The sequence below is a fragment of the Xenopus tropicalis genome, chromosome 5, assembly GCF_000004195.4.
Source record: "Xenopus tropicalis strain Nigerian chromosome 5, UCB_Xtro_10.0, whole genome shotgun sequence".
Classification (NCBI taxonomy): Eukaryota; Metazoa; Chordata; class Amphibia; order Anura; family Pipidae; genus Xenopus; species Xenopus tropicalis.
In genome coordinates this window covers 59,768,659-59,787,220 of record NC_030681.2, presented here as the reverse complement: position 1 = coordinate 59,787,220, position 18,562 = coordinate 59,768,659, and the positions used below count along the sequence as shown (strand labels likewise).

Sequence of the window (18,562 nt, the reverse complement as noted above, 5' to 3'; positions counted from 1 at the left end):
TGAATTCAATAATAGTCTCCTAATAAAGACACCATATAAGATGATCACACACTATAAATCAGAAAGAGTCAGGGGTGGTAATGCATCTTTATAAGAGAGACTGCATATTACATCCAGATATGACAGAATAAAGTGCATAGTGCATTTGTAATATACAGATGCATATCACCCTGCATAAAGCACAAAGGTATTAGAATAGCACATAAGAAATTACCCCAGTGTTTTGGCACACAGCTCTTGTCAAAGGGAATTCTAGTGTACCTTACATTGCTCACTGTATATACCAAGAGAATGCTGATTTTCCATTGCAAACTTTCTCATTTTGGTACTCTGACATCACTCACTTACGTGGACTTAATATACATCTCCATGACTTCCTGTTTACTCAAGCTGCCTAGCAGCATGCGAACATCAGTTGTGCAAGCTCATACCTATAGCTCAATGTTTATTTTCATTTTCTAGCAAACAGCCTTTCACTTATACATATTTCAATTTGCAAATACATACTTATCCATAATAAACAGAGCATCACATTATAATGAGCATTACAAAATTTACATTAATTTTTATTACTCCTAGATTCATGTATATAAATGAATCACCATAATTATTTATTTGAGGTATTTAGAACTCAACCAGAGTATACCATCATACAGTGAGGGTCATAAGTATTTGAACACCCTGCAATTTTGCAAGTTCTCCCACTTAGAAATCATGGAGGGGTCTGAAATTCACATTGTAGGTGCATTCCCACTGTGAGAGACAACATTTAAAAAAAAAAAAAAAAAAAAAAATTCAGGAAATCACATTGTATGATTTTTAAAGAATTTATTTGTATTGCACTGCTGCACATAAGTATTTGAACACCTGGCAATCAGCAAGAATTCTGGCTCTCAAAGACCTGTTACTCTGCCTTTAAAAAGTCTGCCTCTACTCCACTCATTAATCTAAATTAGTAGCACCTGTCTGAGGTCTTTAAAGACACCTGTCCACCCCACAGTCAGTCAGACTCCAACTACTACCATGGGCAAGACCAAAAAACTGTCAAAAGACACCAGAGACAAAATTGTGGACCTCCACAAGGCTGGAAAGGGCTATGGGGCAATTGCCAAGCAGCTTGGTGAAAATAAATCAACTGTTGGAACAATTGTTAGAAAATGGAAGAGGCTAAAGAAGACTGTCAGTCTCCCTAGGACTGGGGCTCCATGCAAGATCTCGCCTCGTGGGGTATCACTGATGATAAGAAAGGTGAGGAATCAGCCCAGAACTACAAGGGAGGAGCTGGTCAATGACATGAAGAAAGCTGGGACCACAGTTTCAAAGGTCACTGTCGGTAGAACACTACGCCGTCATGGTTTTAAATCATGCATTGCACGGAAGGTTCCCCTTCTCAAGTCATCACGTGTCCAGGCCTGTCTGAAGTTTACCAATGACCATCTGGATGATCCCAGAGGAGGCATGGGAGAAAGTCATGTGGTCAGATGAGACCAAAGTAGAACTTTTTGGTCTAAACTTCACTCTTCGTGTTTGGAGGAAAAATAAGGATGAGTTGCATCCCAAGAACACCATCCCTACTGTGAAGCATGGGGGTGGTAACATGCTTTGGGGGTGCTTTTCTGCAAAGGGGACGACTGCACTGTATTAAGGAGAGGATGAATGGGGCCATGTATTGTAAGATTTTGAGCAAAAACCTCCTTCCCTCAGAGCATTGAAGATGGGTCATGGCTGGGTCTTCCAACATGACAATGACCCAAAGCACACAGCCAGGATAACCAAGGAGTGGCTCCGCAAGAGGCATATCTAGGTTTTGGAGTGGCCTAGCCAGTCTCCAGACCCAAAGCCAATAGAAAATCTTTGGAGGGAGCTGAAACTCCCTGTTGCTCAGTGACAGCCCCGAAACCTGACAGATCTAGAGGAGATTTGTGTGGAGGAGTGGGCCACTACAGGAAACGTTTGACCTCTGTAATTGCAAACAAAGGCTTCTGTACCAAATATTAACACTGATTTTCTCAGGTGTTCAAATACTTATGTGCAGCAGTGCAATACAAATAAGTTCTTTAAAAATCATACAATGTGATTTCCTGAATTTTTTTTAAATGCTGTCTTTCACGGTGGGAATGCACCTACAATGTGAATTTCACACCCCTCCATAATTTCTAGGTGGGAGAACTTGAAAAATCGCAAGGTGTTCAAATACTTATGTTCCTCACTGTATATACAAAACAAATACCATCAAAAGTGAACAAAGTGGTTGCTACATATTATTTCACAAATGTAGCAGTATCAGAGGTATTTTCTCAAAAGTCTTGGCAATCATTGAGATGTTTTTTAGCAAAATTGAGACGAGCCATAATGTTCTTTTTGGTTAAAAGTGGTTTGCGCCTTGGAAATCTGCCATGCAGGCCGTTTTTGCCCAGTCTCTTTCTTATGGTGGAGTCGTGAACACTGACCTTAATTGAGGCAAGTGAGGCCTGCAGTTCTTTAGATGTTGTCCTGGGGTCTTTTGTGGCCTCTCGGATGAGTTGTCTCTGCGCTCTTGGGGTAATTATTTAGTTAGAAAAAAAATCCAAACCTACATGGCCCTGTGTGAAAAAGTAATTGCCCCCTGAACCTAATAACTGGTTGGGTCACCCTTAGCAGCAATAACTGCAATCAAGCGTTTGCGATAACTTGCAACGAGTCTTTTACAGCGCTCTGGAGGAATTTTGGCCCACTCATCTTTGCAGAATTGTTGTAATTCAGCTTTATTTGAGGGTTTTCTAGCATCAACCGCCTTTTTAAGGTCATGCCACAACATCTCAATAGGATTCAGGTCAGGACTTTGACTAGGCCACTCCAAAGTCTTCATTTTGTTTTTCTTCAGCCATTCAGAGGTGGATTTGCTGGTGTGTTTTGGGTCATTGTCCTGCTGCAGCACCCAAGATCGCTTCAGCTTGAGTTGACGAACAGATGGCCGGACATTCTCCTTCAGGATTTTTTGGTAGATAGTAGGATTCATGGTTCCATCTATCACTGCAAGCCTTCCAGGTCCTGAAGCAGCAAAACAACCCCAGACCATCACACTACCACCACCATATTTTACTGTTGGTATGATGTTCTTTTTCTGAAATGCTGTGTTACTTTTACGCCAGATGTAACGGGACACGCACCTTCCAAAAAGTTCAACTTTTGTCTCGTCGGTCCACAAGGTATTTTCCCAAGTCTTGGCAATCATTGAGATGTTTTTTAGCAAAATTGAGACGAGCCATAATGTTCTTTTTGCTTAAAAGTGGTTTGCGCCTTGGAAATCTGCCATGCAGGCCGTTTTTGCCCAGTCTCTTTCTTATGGTGGAGTCGTGAACACTGACCTTAATTGAGGCAAGTGAGGCCTGCAGTTCTTTAGATGTTGTCCTGGGGTCTTTTGTGGCCTCTCGGATGAGTTGTCTCTGCGCTCTTGGGGTAATTTTGGTCGGCCGGCCACTCCTGGGAAGGTTCACCACTGTTCCATGTTTTTGCCATTTGTGGATAATGGCTCTCACTGTGGTTCGCTGGAGTCCCAAAGCTTTAGAAATGGCTTTATAACCTTTACCAGACTGATAGATCTCAATTACTTTTGTTCTCATTTGTTCCTGAATTTCTTTGGATCTTGGCATGATGTCTAGCTTTTGAGGTGCTTTTGGTCTACTTCTCTGTGTCAGGTAGCTCCTATTTAAGTGATTTCTTGATTGAAACAGGTGTGGCAGTAATCAGGCCTGGGGGTGACTACAGAAATTGATATTGAAATTGAAAATTGAAATTGATAAACCACAGTTAAGTTATTTTTTAACAAGGGGGGCAATCACTTTTTCACACAGGGCCATGTAGATTTGGAGTTTTTTTTCTCCCTTAATAACGTAAACCTTCATTTAAAAACTGCATTTTGTGTTCAATTATGTTATCTTTGACTAATAGTTAACGGTTTTTGATGAGCAGAAACATTTAAGTGTGACAAACATGCAAAAGAATAAGAAATCAGGAAGGGGGCAAATAGTTTTTCACACCACTGTATGTGTAGTGAAGTGGAACGACACAGGGAATAAGAATTGAACACGCTTACTGAGATGTATTTAATACTTAGTAGTAAAGCCTTTGTTGGTAATGACAGCTTCAAGGCGCCTACTGTATGGAGAAACTATTGGCATGTATTGCTCAGGTGTGATTTTGATCCATTCTTCCACAGAAACGGTCATCAAACCATGAAGGTTATGGGGCCTCATCAATGAACTCTGGACTTCAATTCTTTCCATAAATTTTCAATTGGATTCAAGTTGGTTAATTGAATGGGCCATTCTAGTAGCTTTATTTTCTTTCACTGAAACCAACTGAGAGTTCCCTTAGCTGTGTGTTTGGGATCATTGTCTTGCTGAAATGTCTACCCTCGTTTCATCTTTAGCATCCTGGTAGATGGCAGTAGATTCTTATCAAGAATGTCCTGGTACATTTCTCCATTCAGTTATATGAAGTCTGCCAGTACCATATGCTGAAGAACAGCCCCACACCATGATGTTTCCAGCCTCCAAATTGCACTGTTGGTATGTTTTTTTTGGGCGGCATGTGCAGTGCCATTTCTCCTCCAAACATGGTATGTGGAATGATGTCCAAATAGTTCAATTTTGGTCTCATCTGACCAGACTATATTCTCCCAGAATTTCATTGGCTTGTCCAAATGTTTTGCAGCAAACTTTAAACGAACTTCAGCATGCATTTTTTTTCAGCAGTGGAGTCTTGCACGGTGGGCATGCATAGACGCCATGTTGGTTGAGTGCATTACTTGTACAGGTATATGACCTGTTATCCAGAATGCTCGGGACCAAGGGAATTCCGGATAAGGGGTCTTTCCGTAATTTGGATCTCCATACCTTAAGTCTACTAAAAAAAACATAAAACATTAATTAAACCCAACAGGGTTGTTTAACATCTAATAAGGATTATTTATATATTACTTGGGACCAATTACAAGGTACTGTTTTATTATTACAGAGAAAAAGGAAATCAGTTTTAAAATTCTGAATTATTTGATTAAAATGGAGTCTATGGGAGACGGGCTTTCCGTAATTCGGAGCTTTCTGGATAACGGGTTTCCGGATAAGGGGTCCGATACCTGTACCTGCTAATTCATGGTCTTTCTGAAGCTCTCCAATAGTGATCCTTGGTGCTTGGACAACTCTTCTGATTATTCTTTTGACTCTGTCAAAAATCTTGCGAGAAGCACCTGGTCGAGGCCTAGTTAGGGTGAAAAATACCTCTGGAACTCTATCCCTGAATCCCTCCGTAGGGAAAACTCACCCACTCTCTTTAAGAAAAAGCTCAGCTGTTACCTTCTGGAGCACTAAAACATTATTTTGCCCAGTCCTGCGCTTAAGGGCAAATGCCCATACCTGATGCACTCTTACCCTTGTGGCGCTTTATAAATAAAGTTATACATACATACATACATACATACATACAAATAAATGATGTTCTTTCCACTTCTGGATAATGGCCCCAGTGGTGCCCCATGGAACATTTAGAAGTTTAGAAATATGTCTGTAACCAATGCCATCAGTTTTGCAACAATCAGGTTGTGAAGGTCTTGCGAGAGCTCTTTGCTTTATCATGAAATGCTTCTTGTGTGATACCTTGGTATTGAGCAACCTTTTTATAGGCCATCAATTAGGACTAAACCAACTGATATTAATTTGCACTGATAGGGGGCAGGAGTGCTTTCTAAATACTGACAAATTTCGGCAGTTTTCCATGCGTTTTTGCACCTCCCTTTCTTCATATGTTAAATACTTATCCCCTGTATTACTCCACTTTATTACTTAATTTAGCCCTTTAAGTGCCAGCCGAATTTGGCATTTCAGTTCCCCCCCCAGTGCCAGATGTTTTTAAGCATTTTTGTACTCTTTAACTTTAACAATGTTTTTTGGTAGGAAAACCTCCATGAAACTAGGGAAATTATATATCGGTTTTTTTGTCACTAATTGGGCTTCGAAATGTGAAATAACCCCCACAAACTATATATTTCCAAAAAGTGCACACCTTCAGCTATTCAGAGACACCACTCTTCTCTTTCTACATGGAAAATTGTGGCCGCAGTTCCTTGCAGAAGTCAGCGCTTTGGTTAGAAATCAAGGAAAAACCAGATACAAACCTAGATTTTTCCCACAAAATCTCCATGGCAACTACCAAAAACTTACTAAACATCAATCTGCAAGTTCCCCTGAATAAAATGATACACCATATGTATGGGTGCATAAAGACATGGCCACCAAATGCCCCCAAACAGGGGCAATGCATAAGGGCAATTTCAGTTGAAAATTTGGGGGCTGCGCTCTATGTGCACTACCTGCAGTTTTTGTAGTCTAAACAACCCCATACCTGTGAAATAACCCCCACAAACTATATATTTCCAAAATGTGCACACCTTCAGCTATTCAGAGACACCACTCTTCTCTCTCTAGATTTCTCCCCAAAATCTCCATGGCAACTACCAAAATCTTATTAAACATCAATCTGCAAGTTCCCCTGAATAAAACAATACCCCATATGTATGGGTGCACATAAAGACAAAGCAATCAAAGAACAATAATTGCAATGAAATCGGTGGTCAGAGCCCTGGATCCACCAACGTCACCGCAAATTCAGCACCCAATAGCAATAGAAAAGTTAAAATGCAATAAAATAATTAAAAAACAGAAATCAATTATGAAAACACCAAAAAAAACCACAAAAATGCAACCAAATAAATCAAATAATTATAGAACAAGTTCAGAAATAAAGTTTTAGTGAAAAAAAAGACTGCCAAAGAAAGCAAAAAAGAAAAGAAAAAAAAATTGTAAGTGTGTGTGTATGTGTGTGCTTGGCAAAGTTGTCTGTAAGTGTGTATGTGGTGTATGTGTGCAAAAGTGTGATAATGAGAAAGAAAAATTGAAAAAAAAAAAATTTAGACAGTTTAGATAGAAATAAGCAAAATAAACAGTGGTGTAGAGTTGTAGTTCAGCTCACCCATGGCAGGCAAGCGATCAGGGCGACCCAATCCATCAAAAAGGCAGCAGGGGGGTCCAGCAGTCCACGTTCAGGCAGGAGAGGAGGAGGCGACGGTAGGGGGGGCACTATTTAAAGGGACAGCAGTGGACACGTCGTCATCATCGCGTGCCCACTGCTGTCATTGGCTGGGTGACCGGATCTGCGCGGATTGGGGAGCCGATCGGTATGTATGTATGTATAACTTTATTTATAAAGCGCCACAAGGGTACGCAGTGCTGTACAGTCTTACAGAATACAAAATTACACACAGGGAGGACAAGTGATATAATAAATAAATACATATATGTGTATATATATATATATATATATATATATATATTTATATATATATATATATATATATATATATATATATATATATATATATATATATATATATATATAGTGCCATGTGGTATGAGACACCGTGGGAAGGAGGTCCCTGCCCCGTAGAGCTTACAATCTGAGTGGTTGGGTAACATACAGGCACAAACTGGAAGGTAAGAGTGCACCAGGTATGGGCATTTGCCCTTAAGCGCAGGACGGGGCAAAATAATGTTTTAGTGCTCCAGAAGGTAACAGCTGAGCATTTTCTTAAAGAGAGTGGGTGAGTTTTCCCTACGGAGGGATTCAGGGATAGAGTTCCAGAGGTAAGGAGCAGCGAGATAGAAAGGTTTAAGACGAGAGAGCGCAATGGGTGTGGTTGGTGTAAAAAGACGGTGGCTCTGAGAGGAGCGGAGGAGACAACCAGGAACATGTAGGGAGACCAGTGAAGAAATGTAGTGAGGAGCAGAGGAGTGAAGGGCTTTGAATGTCAACAGAAGGATTTTGTAAGCTATCCTTTGCTTAACAGGCAGCCATGCAAGAGAGCTTAATTGAGGCTGAGCAGGTACCCTCTTCGGAGAGAGCAGGAGGATCCTGGCAGCAGAGTTTAAAATTGATTGCAGGGGTAAGTATGACCTTCAGTGCTCGTTGCCTAGGGGGTTGTGGGGGGTTTAAAATTGTAATTTGTAATTAGAGAAAACTAATTGCCCTGTCCTGTTGTGTAGCCCATCCTTGTTTTGTGGTCTCTGGTACTTCCCCAGTCTTCCTTCGCTGACCAGCAAAAGGAGATTTGCTTAGTGGAAAAATAATTCTTGTAGCCATGCACAATGTAGTAATATACCCACACCAAAGTGATGCAGCTACATGTCACAGCTACAAAAATAGACAATGCTAATAATTTACTGATATTTTGCCTTTACGTGTGTTTTAGGATAGGCAATTCTCAGTATTGTCTAGGTATTTTCTGGGGTTTATAGCTGTGGCAAGTGGCTGCTACTAAGTAACTCTGTGTGACTTCACCCTAATGCTTTTTTTCTGCTACATTGCTTAAAAAGACAAAATCAGCAGAAACAATTTGGCCCCTTCAGACTGAATCAGCAGCTAATATACCATTTATGGTGCCCCCATCTGGCTCCTTGATAGCCTGGCAGGTTTGAAAATCCTGTTCGGTAAGGATAGCATTGACACATACAGTTCCCTCTTCATGGTTCTGCATAGGCCAGTGATCGAATAAGGCCAGTTTGGCCCTGCACATGGATGGCCATCTGAACCCTAGAAACACTTGTTTAGAAAACTTGCCATATAGGTGGTTCTGGTTGTGTTTTAAACAGCAACAAGAAATAGAAAAAATTCTAATAGTCAAAGGTCTGGCAGACCTAGATCAGTGAGATGACAAGTACATAAGGGTCACTAGCCCGCATAACAAAAGACTGCCTGCATCAAATATTAAGCAATAGTTGAATCTGTATAAAGGAATATACAAAGCATACATCAGAATCAATAAGCAGCACCTAGTGCACACATTGAAAAAAATAAAACATAACTTTAAAAAAAACAAAAAATATGAAAGACCCTCAATCAGAATGCAGATCTTATAATTAATTGTGAACAGTTACCACACCTAAGCTTCCTTTTCTTTCTGTAATACCTAAATTCATAGATAGATGAATGTTGCAACAGAAAATGTATTTGTGTGTATCTCAGTGCTTACATTAATGGGCTTTTGTATACATTTTCAAGTTTGTGAATTTGCATTTGTTAAACTCTCCTATGAAATGCTCACTTGTTTATTAATGTAGTAAATTTTTTTTAAAAAAAACTCGAATAAAAGTTGTAACCTCGAATTGAACATATAGCTTGACTTTGCCTAAGGCAACTCCCATTGACTTCTTCAGAAACTCACAAGCTTTCAAATGGCAAAGTTTTAAATATAATTTTTTACACTTAATAAACACCAGACAGTCGAGTTTTATAAGCACAAAAAACTAGAATAAAAACAAAAACAAAAAACTAACTCAATTGTTGATAAATCACACCCGCAAAATGACACTTTCTTGCAGCTTATTAATGCTGATTTTTCCTATCTGGAACCATGAAGGCTTCAGTGAAGGAACGCTGGATACACTAGGGGGCACATTTACTAACCCACGAATCCGAATTGGAAAAATTCCGATTGGAAAATGAACATTTTGCGACTTTTTCGTATTTTGTGCGATTTTTACGGCGCCTTTACGACTTTTCGGAAATTGACGCAACTTTTTCGTTACCAATACGATTTGCGCAAAAAAACGCAAGTTTTTCGTAGCCATTACGATGCGCTCGTATCTTGTCGCGATTTTTTCGTATTGAGCGCTCGTAAGCGGCGGGCAAAACTTTCAGACTTAGCATGATTTTGGAAGCCTCCCATAGGACTCAATGGCACCCTGCAGCTCCAACCTGGCCCAAGAAAAGTCACCATACTGAAGCTTGAATGAATCCGAATCTTTCGTACTCTGCGCGAAGGCTACGAAAAAGTCGCGACTTTTCGCGCAAGTTGTAACGCTACGAAAAAATCATCAGATTTTGAGCAACATTCGGAATGGCAACGAAAAAGTCGCGACAATTTCCCGAAAAATCGCCAAATACCGATCATTACGAAAAAACCGCAATCGGACACATTCGGCCCGTTCGTGAGTAACTAAATGTGCCCCTAGGAGTTAACAAGGATTTCTAACTGCATTTTGCAGTTGCTGACAAGCAGCTTGTCACAAATATTTTCTATTGGGTGCTTAAATCTTAGATAAAACCCACCAGTGTTCTATTTTACCAGTGTTCTATTTTACCAAGCATCGTTTTGGTTTTCTGAAGTTATGCAAAGTTGCCTGCAGAGCTCTATTGCTGTTGACTAAATCGTTCTGTGAGACATTAGCCTTAGAGAACTCCATCGACATTGGAGAATATCCAAATTACCTTTTTTTTGTTGTAAATCAGAAGTGCCTAGTGGTGTATACTTATTATGAAGAGTAGTCTCAACAAGCTCAAAAACCTCTTGATGTATTCCTGTTTTTTCTTTCAAATCTAACCTAATCTACAAATACTCCAAAGTAGGGTCTTTAGACAAGACGCCATGTGTTAACTGGTCCTGTACAAGTAATTTGTTTGTAGTCATCTTTATTCTTGATTCTATTGTATAGAAATTGGGTAATATATAAAATAATTTACTACAAATTTTTTCTAGTCTTAGTTCTAACCCCCACACTTTAACTTCAGATTTCTTAGTTGCGTAATTCACTTAAGTGTCTGTCTGTGAATACATTGTAAGTTGTTGCTGAATGAGTTTCCAAAGTGTACACTTCAACAAAGACTTAAGAAAGCCTGACTGGAGGGCCATGTAGCAGCTATGAAACATCTGTTAAGAGGTTTGCTGGGGCTAAGAAAAACTGCCTATGAATTTGTGAATTTATTGTGAACTGATGAATACAAAGTGTAAATTTACATGTAATCCTTATGAGTTTTTGTACATCATTAAATGGGTAAAACACTAAATTCTTAGAAAAGTGTCCTTTAACCCTTTCACTGCCAGCCGTTTTGAACAAAGTGCGTGCTCACGCTACGGATGCGCTGGTTACCTATTACCTGCAATATTTCTAGGAAGCTTATGTTCTAAGAACATGACATTAGAGGGACCCATGTTGCTTGGCCCTGTGGCTTGCTCGTAGCGCGAGCACGCACACACACACATCACACGCGCATGGGGGGGGGGTGTGCGATGCGCCAGTGGGACAGGTAATCAGCCAATGTCCTTTCTATTATGTCGAACAAGCAGTTGATCTGATGGAGCTTCTAATTGCTGGTACAAGTCACGGAGAGAAAAGCTAGGGGGGAAACATTAATAAAAGCAACGTCCTGAAAATGAATCCAAGTTGGAATCTCTGCAAAAGATCAAATGCTCTGGTGGGACAGGTAACCAGCCGAGTATATACTTTCTGTGAGAAACCTTTGTATAGAGTCAGATAAATCTATCAGTCACCATTTGCATTTTTTACTTGCTTGCATCTCCACATTATCGCTAGTCAGCATAAATAGTAACAAATTTGCAGCATACATTAGGTGGGCAAGCCACAAAGAGATTAGTGTTGGTGAAGGCCTCATAAGGTCACAGATGATATCCTCATCTGATGGGTCTGCATGGGCTTCCCTTGTGATCCAATCAGGACCGAACACACAGGACTTATATTCGGATCGGCTTATACTCGAGTATATACAGTATATGTTGCGTCTTCACGGGTACTGGACACGTCATTTCCGCCTTCTTCGATGCAAAGTTTGAGACTGGTGGCTTCTGATGCTGCGGGACATTGTTACAGAGACTTGAGAAAGGTGGTTTGGTACACCGGAAATTGTGTATGTTAAAGGACAATGAAAGGTTAATATAAATTAAAAGTAAGTCTAAAGGCATTCTTTTTAAGTACTTACTGCATATCTAAATTCCCAGATCCCTGCTTGCTTCTCTGAGATATGGTGCTGGCAGCCTACAGCAGTGTGAAGACTCCAGTGACATCACTGAAATCTCTCTTCCGTTCCTGTAGCCTTCCTATTCTGAGCATGTGTGTCTCCTGTTCTGAGCTACACATGCCCACCAGCCAATCAGAAGCAGATCTGGCAGAGGGGAGGTGGGGTTGAGGGAATGATACACGTGCAGTGTGAAGCAAGGAGGGAAAGGAAGGGAGAATACTTTTTTAGAGATGGCTGCCTGTTCTAGAAAATGTGAAGTAAGTGTGACTGAGTAAATATTTGATTAGGTGAGCCAAAAGTGTGGCATTTTTACGAAACAATAGGAGGACAATTGGGCAGTATGCTTTTTAAATTTTGACTTGCATTCTTCTTTAAGGGGACTCTCTACAGATAAGTTATTGCCTATATATGTCTCTATGTCAGGGGTGGGCAAACTTTTTGGCTCAGGGGCCACATTGACTTACAGACGGCCCGTGCCGGGCCGGACCAGCGCTACGCCCAGGGCCGCCATTAGAAATCACAGGGCCTCTCAGCTCCCACCCAGCATCCTGCAGCTCCCCACCCCAGCATCCTTCAGCTTACCCCCAGCATCTTCCAGCTCCCCCCTCAGCATCCCACCCAGCATCCTCCAGCTCTATTCCTCAGCATCCTGCAGTTCCCCCCAGCATCCTTCAGCTCCCCCCCAGCATCCCACCCAGCATCCTGCAGTTCCCCCCAGCGTCCTTCCCATCCTCCTCCTCAACATCCTCCCACCAGCTTCCCCCCCCCCCCCCCCACAACGACCTACAGCTTCCTTTGGCTCCATCCTCCAGCGACCTCCTGCCTCCTTCGGCTGTGTCAGTCCCTCGGCTCCCGCCGCTGCATCTGAAGTTTTATACGGTTGCGCCCCGTGCATTCTGACGTCACGCGCACGCAGGGGGCGCAACCAATCCGGCGTCGGCGGGCCGGATTAAAAAGGCAAACGGCCCGGATGTGGCCCGCGGGCCGTAGTTTGCCCACCCCTGCTGTATGTCGTACTGAGGCTGATCTGTGAATAAGGATATTAACCAAGTGTCTTTAAAGGAGAAGGAAAGGCTAATAGAGTTAATCCCAAGCTGCAGGCATACCTTCCGTTGTCTCAATAGTGCCCTTAAGTCTCCCCATACTTCACCTGTTCAGAAGATCAGAAGCCAAACAGGAAAAAAAAGCGCCGAGCAGGGTAGAGAAGATTCCCATAATGCATCGCTCCTTTCCAAGACTTGGCAACTTGTTACTGTAGGCGGCGCATGCGCACACAGCAGGAGCGTCTGGTTGCCATGGCGACGGTGAACTCTGCGGGGGGGGCAGGTGTGGGGAGCGAAGGACGGTTTGTGGCAGGAGCGACACGGAAGGGGGGTGGGTGAGTGAGTGCTGTATGTGATAGTGCTGTATGGCAGATGCTGTATAGCAGATGCGAGCAGCTGGTGGTGGTGGCGGGGGGTGGGGGTTTGCTGTCCATCTGTATCTCTTCCTGACAGTGCCGAGCGGCGGCAGCAGCGGGGGGGCTCGGTGCTGCCGGCAGTGTCGATCTTTATCTCTTCCTGACAGTGCCGAGCAGCGGGGGAAGGGGGGGGGGTGCTGCCGGCAGTGGAAGCTCTGTGTGTTGATCTGTGACATGCTGGGGGGGGGGGGTTGTGGCAGGAGCGGCGGGGAAGGGGGGTGAGTATAGTGGGGGGGGGAGTTTGTGGCAGGTGAGCGTTGAACTGAGTGGAGGACAATCTCTGACATGCTGTGGGGTAGGGGGGGACACTCTGTGACATGCTGGACAAGGTGGCGGCGCCGTTCACTGAAACAAGTATGTAGGTTCTAGTATGTGTATCCCTGTAAATCTTTCATTAGGCAAGCCAGGAATACACCGTTTTTACACAGCAATAGTAGTACTATTTAATAGTGTGCTTAATAGATTTTTGACTTTCCTTGTCCTTTAAGAAATGAATGAAAATTTTTACATTATGAAACAACTCTGTTGGAAGGTAGATCCCTTCTCTGGTGTGCATTTTGTTTAACCCTCGCGGTGTCACTTTAAGCAAAGCCACTTTAAATCCTCACTGCACAATTTCAAATATTTCATTGCATTTTTTTATTGTAAATACTTGTACCTTTATTGCACACTTTTATTATATTTAATATTTTTTTTTTTTTGTCTATGTAAAGTTGGGAGGAACACGGGTCAAAAAAATTTCATTACAGTAATGATGCTTCGTTATTTGTATATGACAATAAAATTTGAAACTTTAAGTTCCACAGAACATAGAATTTACGTTCTGTGGATTAAAGTACCCAAGTGCCGCAGGACGTAGATTTTACATTCTGCAGTACTTCTGGGTTTACATTCTGCAGTACTGCTCATTCCCCATCCCCTAGGCAATGAGCAGAGGAACAAGTGGCCCCTGGTATGCGATCAGGTATTTTATCAAAACTGGCAATTTTGGGAAAACATTGCTGTAGTTTGAAGTAGAAAGGCATGGGTGCCCATTTTGAATTCACATATATATATAAGTAATATATACACACACATGCATATATATAATATACACATACTTTTTTTTAAACACAATGCACACCAATGCGAAAAACCATAGAAAAACATGCCTATCTTCACCAGGTGCTCCTTTCTGGTGCAAGAGACCTTCAGAACACTTGCGGGCACATCAGAATCAATGTTAACTCCAACACACAAATACCAAGAGTCTTTATTTAACCCTTCAAGTTCCAGCAGAATTTCACATTTCGATTCCCCTCAAAGAGGAATCGTTTTGTAAACATTCAGTGCTCTCTCATTTTTGGGGCATTTACTGTGGGGTTAAGTTTAGGTAGGCATGGGGACATGCAGGCTGGAGAACGCAGGAGGGACCTAGGGACAGGAGCAGATGTCTTCAGTCCAGATCCGGTGAGTGGGCACGCAGGAGGAGAGGGGGGAGAGCTGGAAAAGGCAGTTATGCAAAAACAATGTGCCTGCCTTGTCCTATGGGGCCCCTGGGCGATCGTGTCCCAGGATAGATTCTACGTTCTGTGGCACTTAAAGGGTTAATAAAATGCACAGAGTTTTGTTTTGCTGTGATCAAGGTTAAGTCTGTTTTTGTTTACTGAGGAGGTGTTTGTAATTTATTTTATATTTTTGCTACAAATCCTGCACAAGCCCAGGTTTGTTTTCTCCTAAAGTTGATACATTATTGATCCTATAATTATTTTTATAATAATAAGATAATTACATGCCATGTTTTCATTTTCTTGAGAGGCAGGAATTTCTTTAAATCCTAGTTTTTAAAATATTTCCTCAAACACCTCCTTGATCAGGATACTCTATAGTTCTCTCAGTCATGAATCTTGTAAGTGTGACTTTCCATTTTCTAGTACTCCTGTATACTTAATAGTGCAGCCACTCTTTATATGATCTAGATTAACTGGTGCTATTGTTCTGGGCTGGGTGAATCTATAGATGGAGCAGACCCTGCAAATGCTTGAGTGCCCATGGAGAAGGGATCAAGTAAGGCCCGAGACGCACAGTAATATGTGGGCCACCCACAGGGGGGTTCATAATGCACAATTAAATGTTGGTCACCCACAGGGGGGTTCAGAAAGTTATTTTTGTGTGGCCTGCAAAGTTACACCACTGGCTGGTACAACTGAAGGGACCCAGTTTGGGAGGGAGGTGAACCTTATTTCCTAAATATAATGCAGCTCTAGACTGCCCCTTTTACTGACATATTATGTTTTCTTGAAAAATATAAATCTTGTGTACACTGTTATTAAGCATTTTTCCTTTTTTAAGCTTAATGTATGTAAGTGCTGGTAGTTAATTAACAGTTTAAGTATAGTAGTTATGGCAGATTCTATGAAATGGTCCAGAATATCAACTGCCAAAATTTAGGGGGCTGAATCAAATTGAAAAAAAGCATTAACATGCCACCCATAGGCCTTTTGATAGGCAGGATATTTGCAAACTAAACTATTTGTTTTACCATTTATTCTTTTTACATTATTCAGATGTGCCTTTGGTAAATATAAAGAATTGGCACTTACTGTTAATCTAAATAAATTGTATTTTTGTTCAGCGATATTGCAGGAATGCTGCTGAAATCCACTGGGAAATTTCTTGACTCTGGTCTTCTGGACAGCTGTGACGAATTCTGGGCCAGCACTGATGATAGTAGCATCTCGGATGAAATAAGGTAATCATAGAAAGAATGGTGTATCTTAAATAATGTCATGTGTTATTTCTTTATTAATATAATAATACAACATCAGTTATTTTCAGGTTTCTCCATCAGGGGCTCAGTGGCAGCCATGGCATTTTAAGCAGCCTAATGCAGACTCTACAGAGTAACGTCTATTCTTTAGCACTTGTGTTTAGATTCTGACAAAAGGTGCTCTGTTTGGGTAACAGATGGCTTCAGATGCTTATCAGCATTAAACTGCTAAATGCATGGCGACAGAAATGCTAAGGAAAGTGGGACAATGTGACATGCTGCATTTTGCAACTACATCTTGCAGTTTGATTCAGACAAGCTACTGGGGCAAATGTCATTCTGTTTATCCTTGGTAGTTGGCTACCTGTCGGAGCACTGTTAACTCCAGTCCCTTTTTAACATCAAACTGTAAAAAACTAAAAAGCAGAAATATAAAGAGAATTTTGGGAAATATGGTATAATATGTAGGACAGGGTGCAGAAACTTAATGGGAGCTTATTGTCCCAAACTTCTTTCTAATGCTATGGGGGAAACCATATTGTCAGTAACAGAGTCAGTAACAGAGTTTTGCCCATGGCCACTGCCAAGGTTGATGTTTGATGCATGTGCATACTAAGGGATCTGAAGTTAGGACGCTGCTTCCAGAGATGCATCATGGGTTGAACATATGTCCTTATGCGACAAGCTTTAGGGTACTTTTAAAACGTACATAAGTATATGCCCCAAAATGACTTCACAAGCTGGAAAATTCGACTGGGCAAGGTGTTTAGGCAAAACCCTGTGTGGGTGCACTGCCGCCTGTGACATTTTTGTTTCCCCAGTAGGAGAGATGGCTGTAGATGGCCTGCAGCTTCAGTGGGGGAACAATTAAGGACTGACAGGTGACTTTTACATTTGAGGGAGGTTTTAGACTGGGTGAGACAGTAAACAAAAATGGGTATTTATTATAAGAGGAAGATTTAGGGGAATAGAAAACTTGGTTATATTAAATTCCACAGAACTGCTTGGTGCTGGTAAATGTAGCACATATGCTCACTGATAACTGCAAAGAAGTGGGAGTTTGCTTCAAGGGCACTACCACAGTTGAAGCCTATAAGAGTGTAGCTTTTTATATAGTCGCCTGCAATAAATTTTCCCTACCACAGGTGACTAATCTCCCCAAAATGCTTTCCCGCCTGAAATAGTGTAAATCTCTGGTTGGAAAACTTACATGGCACTTTTTTTAAAGTTGCCTGAAGTTTCCCAAGAGGTAACTCGAAAACTGCAAAAGCAGGCATTTTTGGGCTGACCTCCTCCTACACTCAGGTGGAAGCTGTATTTTTTAGTGCAGATAAATGGAGCTTTTGCAGGGAGCAAACACTCTGGCCTGAGGCAACAACAACAGATATATCAGGGTTAAAATATACTTTTCTTTGTATGTAATATATTGTGTTAGAAAGTAATTTCTAATTTCTCCTGACTTAAACTGAACCAGAACAGCATCTTTCACTTCCTTTGCTCATTAGTTATGTTGGGTTGAAAAACCCAACATACTGTTCGACTTCTGCTTTTTCTTCTTATTCTTAGCGCCCCCCATTTTCTAAACGCTACTCCTCCTACAGTTTTAGGGGTACAACACCCAAACTTTCCACACTTCTTCGCCTTATAGTGGAGCAGGTTGCTTGTGCTTTTCTAAGTGACCCTGCCGCTCCGAACACCCCAATTTTTCCATTGACTTTGACAGGGAAGATTTTAAAACTGCTGCCACTCTTACAGCTTTGAAGCTACACCCCACAAACTTGAATAACATAATCATGGGTTCACCCTGAATGAAACAGCAACATTTGTTGGATGACCCAAAGTGGGAGGGGCGAACAATAGCCAATCATATATCACCTATTGAGTTTAATGGGGGAATTGAAAATGCTGCCAATCTTACAGCTTTGAGGCTACACTCACCAAACTTGAATCACTGCATTTTAAGGTTTTATAAAGTGTGTGGAGCCACCAACAGCCAGACTTCACCTATTGAATTTTCACATCAGACTTCACCATATTGAATTTTTTTTGGTTTAAATTTAAAATGCTGCCATTCGCAAACTATTTATGCCAGGGTTCCCTAAGTTTGCACAGTCAGTCACTGGCTGAGTATGTATTCAGGGTTAGAAAAAGTGGGCGGAATCACATTTCTTTAATTGATTTCAGTGGGGAAATTTTAACTTCTGCCATTCTCACACGTTTAATGCCAGTCTCCCCAAACTTTTCACAGCTGGTCACTGGGGGACAAAGGTTAAAGGTTAGGAAAAGTGGGCAGAGCCACCATCAGCCAATCTATTTCCACACATTAAATTTTGTTTTATATTTAAACTGATGCCATTATTTAAGTTTTAGTTCTAATGTTGTTAAACTTTGCAAAGTTCGTCACTGGGTATTTGCAGTTTAAAGTTAGAAATAGTGGGTGGAGCCACCAACAGCCAATCACATTTCACCTATTTACTTTCAATGGTTTAATGTAAAATGCTGTCAGT

The 18,562-nt window shown here is 41.4% G+C and overlaps 1 protein-coding gene across 2 annotated transcripts in view; it reads left to right on the top strand.

Moving 5' to 3' along the window:
• map3k4 (mitogen-activated protein kinase kinase kinase 4) overlaps positions 1 to 18,562 on the top strand; it is a 297,498-nt gene that overhangs the window by 111,330 nt on the left and 167,606 nt on the right. For both annotated transcript variants that reach the window (XM_004914648.4, XM_002936262.5), the window contains exon 7: positions 15,921 to 16,037. In XM_004914648.4, the coding sequence (XP_004914705.1) occupies positions 15,921 to 16,037 (117 nt within the window). The remainder of the gene's footprint in view (positions 1 to 15,920; positions 16,038 to 18,562) is intronic.